The 7,056-nt window shown below is 40.4% G+C and overlaps 2 protein-coding genes across 2 annotated transcripts; one reads left to right on the forward strand and one right to left on the reverse strand.

The window, feature by feature from the left end:
- Nucleotides 1–144: 144 nt before the first annotated feature.
- On the reverse strand, nucleotides 145–4,010 carry LOC122999851 (serine protease 23-like). Its single transcript, XM_044377162.1, has 2 exons — nucleotides 3,633–4,010; nucleotides 145–3,016 (listed from the first exon to the last, which is right to left on the reverse strand). Exon 2 carries the CDS (start codon nucleotides 3,010–3,012, stop codon nucleotides 1,591–1,593), a length of 1,422 nt encoding a protein of 473 aa, XP_044233097.1. The 5' UTR covers nucleotides 3,013–3,016; nucleotides 3,633–4,010; the 3' UTR covers nucleotides 145–1,590.
- Nucleotides 4,011–5,169: 1,159 nt separating this feature from the next.
- Nucleotides 5,170–6,510, forward strand: LOC122965505 (C-X-C chemokine receptor type 2-like). Its single transcript, XM_044329626.1, has one exon. The coding sequence runs from the start codon at nucleotides 5,210–5,212 to the stop codon at nucleotides 6,137–6,139; it is 930 nt and encodes a 309-aa protein (XP_044185561.1). The 5' UTR covers nucleotides 5,170–5,209; the 3' UTR covers nucleotides 6,140–6,510.
- The last annotated feature ends 546 nt before the right edge of the window (nucleotides 6,511–7,056 follow it).

Below are 7,056 nucleotides of genomic sequence, written 5' to 3' on the forward strand. Positions count from 1 at the left end.
TTATCTCTGTCCTGCTTTTGTCAGACTGTTCAATTTCATTTTTATTTGCTATCAGCATGAATTGTATATTTTGAGAGTAAATGTGTTTGTGGCACAGACACTCCTAATAACGCACAAAAGTCACAAAACAAGGTACTGTTACTCAGACATTAACAGATTTGTATTTTAACAGTTTTCAAACATCAGAAAACACATACATATGTTGTTTGGACACATTATTCCCTTTAAATATGAAGTGAAATGAGGACTAACAGGCTACACTACACAGCAAGGTGTTTACGTGAGAAGGGTTTTGTTTTTCCTTTAGATAATTATTACACTTACAGATGCATATAACTTAAGTGTTTCAGAGACATACAAACCACTGTGGTATCTAGAAGAGGTGACAATGGATTTGCATCTTTTACATGTAATTAGAGCTTCCTGTGGTTTCCTACAGTCTCTAAATCAAACAGTAAATGACAAAATAGACTGGTTCAGATCAGCATTCCTGAGCCGGTATGTATAAAGCTGTTCAGGATAAAATGTTGGTCTTAAATACTTTATTTATACTAAATAAACAAAGTAAAATAAATACTGAATCTTGAAATTCAAAAATGTTGCTGTAATTCTTACAATTAAGAATAAAAAGTCTTGATCTCTGTTGTCCAATTATTCCAGAGCTGCAGATGCAGAGGCTACAAATTTACCATATTCTGGAAATGTATGATGATAAATTAATGAAAGATACACCTGTCCTAATTCTCACACTCTTATATTACATGAAAAAGTTCATGACATGATGGATCCAGCATGAATACAATCAAATGTTCACTTATTAGTCTGATTCTTCCTAATGTTCATATTACCCCCATTTACTGTAAATTAATCACAAAAAAGTGCAATAATTACTATATTAGCTAAGCTGTGAGTACAAGGAGTGAATACCAAGACAATGAATAGCAAAACACAGAAATAACAAATTAAACTGTTCCTGAATACATAAACATGCCAATAAACTTATGAAGGAAATGCTTTATTTCTAGGTCAATTAAACATGTATTTAAATAATATACAAACTTTTTATATGACCTCCATAGATGAGCATCACTGAAAATGTTTACTATATCATTCTTGAACTCATATAAGATTCTTATGAATAATGTCCCAAATAGTCATAACTGAACGTCTTGTATGCTGCAAAATACTGAAGTGTATAAAATGTTAGATTGAATGAATGATGTGTAGTCTTAAGGATGGCAATGAAGCTGTGATGACTAATATGATGACATGTCACCTATGGAGGCGTGCTATTGGCTGTTTCAGTGCTAGAGGAAGGGCATTACAATTGTAGTCCTCAAGAGTCACTGCAGTCTACACTTACTGTGGGAATTACACTTTTCACAATTACTTTACTAAAAGTTACTTTCAGCTTCTTTATACAAAGCGTCTACTGTAAGTCCTACTTGCACCAAGAATTTTTTGACTCATAAATCAAAATTTATGATACTTAAGACCGTTTCTTAGAAGTTTTACACATATCTGCTCTGATCTTTGAGCCTCCTAAGAGACAACAGATCATTTTCTTTTGTATATGTGTTGCTCTGTAGTTCAAACCTCTTTACAACGCTTGGGATCTCCATGGATCCAGTGGCAGATCTGCGCATATTTGGGAGGAGTGATCCTCACTGCAACATTAAAGTCCCTCTGCTCGCCCCCCTCCACGTCCACCCACTGATGGCCTGAGTACACCCCTATCACCCTCCGCTGCCACTTCCCTCTCCTGCCTGCATCTCCCGCTTTCTGTCTCAGTCGAACGTAAACACCTGCGCCTGTAGCGCCTGGCTGCGCGTCACAGTGCTGGTACATCAAATCGTCAGACTCCTTTGCCACTGAGCAAAAGCGGTAGACCACCTTCTCGTCTCCACGCCCGTCCAGCAGGCTTTTGTCAGCGTCATAGCCTGAGAGATGGATACGGGCCAGGGGCGTTGTAGAGGGTGCCACTCCGAGTTCCATGTGCTTTTTATTGACAGGTCGTCTCAGCTCCAGAAGAGCATAATCGTAGTCGGTGGCCACAGAGTTGGTGGCCACAGAGTTGGTGGAGCTTGCGGGGAGGATCCATCCTTGAGGGATGTGGGTTTGTTTGACTGATGACCAACGAAAGACAGTCTGCTTCTTGGGTTCAGCACTGCGTCGTGTGCGGTTGAGACCGGCCTTTTTTCGCTTCCCTCTACCTCTTTCTAACTCATTTGTGTTTTCATCATCACCTGCCAATTGATTGTCCTCTTTTCTTCCTCTGTGCTTCCTGCCTCTCTTTCTCCCTCTCACTACAACTCCATCTATACTATTCTGCTCCGCACCTGTCTCCCCCTCTCCTTTCCTCCCAACCCTCTTCCGGAATCCTCTCCTTCTACCCAATCTTCTTCCTTTGGACTTGAGTTGCAGCACTCCTACTCTGATCCTTCTGGCACCCTCCAGGTAGTCCTTGCCATCATGGATGCAGTGAGCTGCTGTTAGCACATGTTTTGGGGAAACTAGAATTCCAGAGCAGCCTGTGGAGATGCGGACTGCAGTGGAGAAAGGGTAGTTGGCAACGAAGTGCGAGTCGGAGATCACAAAGCGGCCATCTGCTCCGTAAATTTGCCGTTTCCTGCGAGAACGTGACTGAGCGTGGGCAGTCATAGTCGTAGATGTCTTGTTAAAGCCAAGCAAAGTGATTTCTGTACGTGTGCGTGTGCCATTCTCATACATGGTCTCATATCCCAGAATCCTCTCTTGCTCAGCCTGGTCTATAGGCGGTAGGCCGCTTTGACACTCTATCCCACAGAGTGTCTTCTTCCCCCCTCTCTCCTCATCCTCCTCCTGCCCTCTGAACAAAGGTTTGCTTAAAAGTTCGGTGTTTGTGTCCAGCAGCATCGGGAGGCTCTGACTGCTCCACCTGAACGCCTCGTCACTCTCATCTTCACCAAAAACTCCTGAAACTGTCAGGGCAGCCGCACAGAGCAGCAAACACAGGAGATGTTTGAGGCCCATCCCACTGATAAGATAAAAGACAAAGAGAGAAATTATCAGTGGTTAAAATAGTGAAGTGGGAATGAAATGGCAATTAAGACTGGCAAGAAATGACGAGAGAGAAACCCTGTGCATGATCTCTGAACTCCCATTAGTAGTTTTCAAGTTGCTTCCATAGATTATCTGGCCAGCAGAGGGCGCAAAAGCCCAATTTCTAAACAATCACTGAGCAGCGTTGAGTTATCCCTCAGATATATACATTTAAAATTGACTTGAGGTGTCTGAGATTGAATAAATAGTTCAAATGCAAGTAAAGTTATAATTTATATGTCATTTTTTAAAAACACAAACAAGAAAATAGCGTGTCAGATAACTATGAGACTGATATTTTTCTGTTAGCCTATATAAAGGATCTTACACCATGTAAAATAAATCAGCCAAGTCTGCAACTCCTGATAATTAAGATACAGCATTGGTTAAAAAAAGAATACATTGAGAAAACGTAGATTTTATAGATATAGATTAAGAGGGAAGAATGGGTGATCTTATTTTAAAAGCATAGTCATTCCGTGCATAAACTGATAATAAAGTGTCATTTGGCAAATATATCTACAATATACAAAGTCAAAAGACGTTCCTACCTGCAAACATTCACAAAACACCCCAACAACCTCCAGAATACGCTCTCCTTCTCATTAATAAAAAAGACACTCCATCCAAACGACTTCCAGCAGACTGGACTCCATCATTTCCTGGGCTCAAAAAAAAAAAAAACAAAAAAAAAAAAAACCGCAAGGAGAAGCTGTGTGCGGGATCTACATCCCACTCTGATGCAGAATAAACACAGTGATGACCAACCAGACAGAGGGGGGAGCCTGTGAAGGTGCATGAATGAAGCATCTGATGACATTTTAAAAGTGGAGCCACGTGGAGAGATTTTTTTTTCTCTCGGATTCCGCAAATATTTTTATTATGTGGAGAAAAAACGCACAGTACAGGACAGCGATGCCTTCAACTAAAAATAAATTAATTTAGATGTGACGCTATTTACAGAGAGAAAATGTTGCCTTTGAGTTCGTGTTTATCCGGTGCTTTCGCGGTCTAAAGTGTAAGTTTAGATTTAGGACAGGTGGCGTTTGAAGTGCGCATACACACACACAAATTCACATTCATACACACACCCACCCACCCACCCACCCACCCACACACACACACACACACACACACACACAGTTCAAGTCCTGCAGATCTGAGGAACCTGTATTTTAACCTCTCTGCTCAGTGCTGCTGCCTTTCATTCAGTGCAAGAACTCCTCCTTGATTAGATGCTCTAACACACACACACACACACACACACACACACACACACACACACACACACACACACACACACACACACACACACACACACTAATGAAAGCTTAGATAATAATTCTTTCTGGAGATCACATGATCTTCATCAGTAGATGGAGTTTGCCGAGTTTTCATGGGATTGGAGATGATCAAATTTAAAGAGCATGTTCAGAGCTTCTCAAAAGTCACAAAAAAGTCTTTATTGTGTCAGCTGTTGTTTCCGAGGTCGAGAATGAACTTTGAATCTCCAACATGAATGACATATCCTTGGAAATTTGAACATTTACAATTTACAACTGTGCTAACTGTGCTATGATCAAAAGTTCCAGAAATGAACCTCATGGTGAGATTATTTTGTCAAAAAATGCAAGGTTTTATCAGAATACTTGCTAATTATCATTATCAAGTTGAACTTTTAGCAAAAAAAAACATAGGAAGAAGGATATATATAAAAATACACTTGTCTTATATCATTATATATATTACTGTTATAAATATGATAGAGGGATTACTGTGTGAAAAATGCTTTTACTATGACATCAAGTTTGACAAATCTGTCATCCAAATACGTGGCGTCTTAACTGCCGCAGTACAAAACTGGTGCTCAGGTTTTATAAATGTTACATTTATTTATACAGAAGTGCTGAGGTGAAAAGGTGATCTGTTTCCTCTGTGGGACATAGAATATGGGCAAATGAATCAGATAAAACAAAATTACCATGATGTACCATAACATTTGTGCAGGATATCAGATCATTTGCATGAAAAATTTGTGTATGTTTGTTATTTGTTCCTCTTTGAGTACATCAGTGGGGAGCACTTTGTTCTGTCTGCACACCACCATTGCCTGCTCAGTGACAGCAAGATGGAACAACTCAGTTGCACTAACGACACTTACAACAACTCCCCCACTCTTCAGAATCCATCTCCTGTCTCCTGGGACAGCAGCAACCTGCTTCCTGTGGTGATGCTGTGCATCTGCTTCTTGCTGGGAGTTCCTGGAAACATCGCCGTGATCATCCTCAGACCAAACTGGCAGCACCTGTGCAGACTGAGTCAGTGTCTGATGATGAATTTGAACATTTCAGACCTGCTCTGCCTGCTTACCGTGCCCCTCTGGATTTATACTTTACTTTACAGCTGGACCCTCGGCCTGGTGACCTGCAAGATCCTTACGTATGTGGTGTACTGCAGTATTCATGGTAGCCTGCTGACAGTCACAGCGCTGAGTGTCCAGCGCTGCCTGCAGGTGGTGTACCTGCAGCAGTGTCTGGATCAGGTGGTAAAGAGGAAGATGCTGATTCTGCTGTGGCTCGTTGCAATGACCCTGTCCAGCCCTGTTTTAGTGGTTCGACAGCTGATCAAAGATAAGGACTGTATAACTAAGTGTAAAGGTCACTACTCTTCCAACGCCCAGCAGATGGCTGTGCTGCTGACAGAGTCCTTGATGGGATTTGGTTCGTTGTCTGTCGTGGCATTTGCATACATCCGCCTCCACAGAAAGGTGAACCAGGCAGCTTTCTTCAACAATCGACAGACAACCCGACTGATCACCAGCATCGTTGTTGTCTTTTTTGTCCTATGGATTCCATATTATACAATTAATGTGCTTGCTGTGGCAGCTGTTTCACTTGGAAATGAAGGCCTGTTGAAGTTCTGTAAGGACAGCTGGGACATTGTTAGAGCACTGACATTTGTGCATAGCTGCCTGAATCCATTCCTTTATGCGTTTACTTCTCAAAACATGTGCATAACGTGTGCGTGCCAGAACTCTGAATATAAATGCTGTTGTTAATGCAAAAGCTCACAGTTCCAGCAAGTCTGTCAAATCATTTGTCATATGTTAAATAAAAGCCACCAGATATCAGTGCAAAGTGCTCAATGATTATGATTAAAGACATTATTTTTGCTTTTGTGACTGTGTAAGAAACCTGAAAAAGGTGTTTCCAGTCACTCTGAATCATCTCCCCTGCTGATACAGAGTTTGAGGGTGTGGTGCTTTTATTTCTCACAGAGAGCTGCAGATGACTTGTGGTTTAATGATGAATTCTGAGGTTAAGCAATCAGCGGGTCCTCAGCCAGAGCTGTAAAAAGAGAAGTTTGCTGAAAATGAATCAGACAAAAGGTCAAAAGATCCAACTATCTGGAAATGTTATATTCTATTGAATTTACAATACATACTGATTTCTTGTTTCCTTTATATTAAGGTTTGGTCATGTTTTTATGATCTTAAGCTTATAATCTTTACTATTTACTTTCACATATATCATATGTCATTTGTGTGTGTGTTATTCTACACTGTTAAATAATAAATTTTTAAAAAAGTTTTCACTGTGTCATGTCTGATAATGACATTGCCTGTCTTGGGATCTTAGCTTTTGTGGGAGGAATCCGGTCAGAGGAAATAACAATTAATGAAAAGATTAAATAAATGTTTATGTTGGAGTACATCCAATGAGAGGAGTGACCGTGTGTCTCCATTTGTTTGGCAGATAGGAACAGACAGAAAGACAGAAGAAAGAGTGTTTATTCATCCATCCATCAATCCATTCTTTCTTTTTTTCACCATTACTCATTTTTGTAGATTGTTACTCTCATTTCACTTATTGAGGGAAGTACTAGGATGTTTTTAGTGATCAATTAACATCCTTTTTGGACAGGCAGAACTGGCCCTTTATCTTAGTAAACAAAACAACAAATAGAAACAAATAG

This window comes from Thunnus albacares, chromosome 16 (genome assembly GCF_914725855.1).
Source record: "Thunnus albacares chromosome 16, fThuAlb1.1, whole genome shotgun sequence".
In the NCBI taxonomy this organism is placed as follows: Eukaryota; Metazoa; Chordata; class Actinopteri; order Scombriformes; family Scombridae; genus Thunnus; species Thunnus albacares.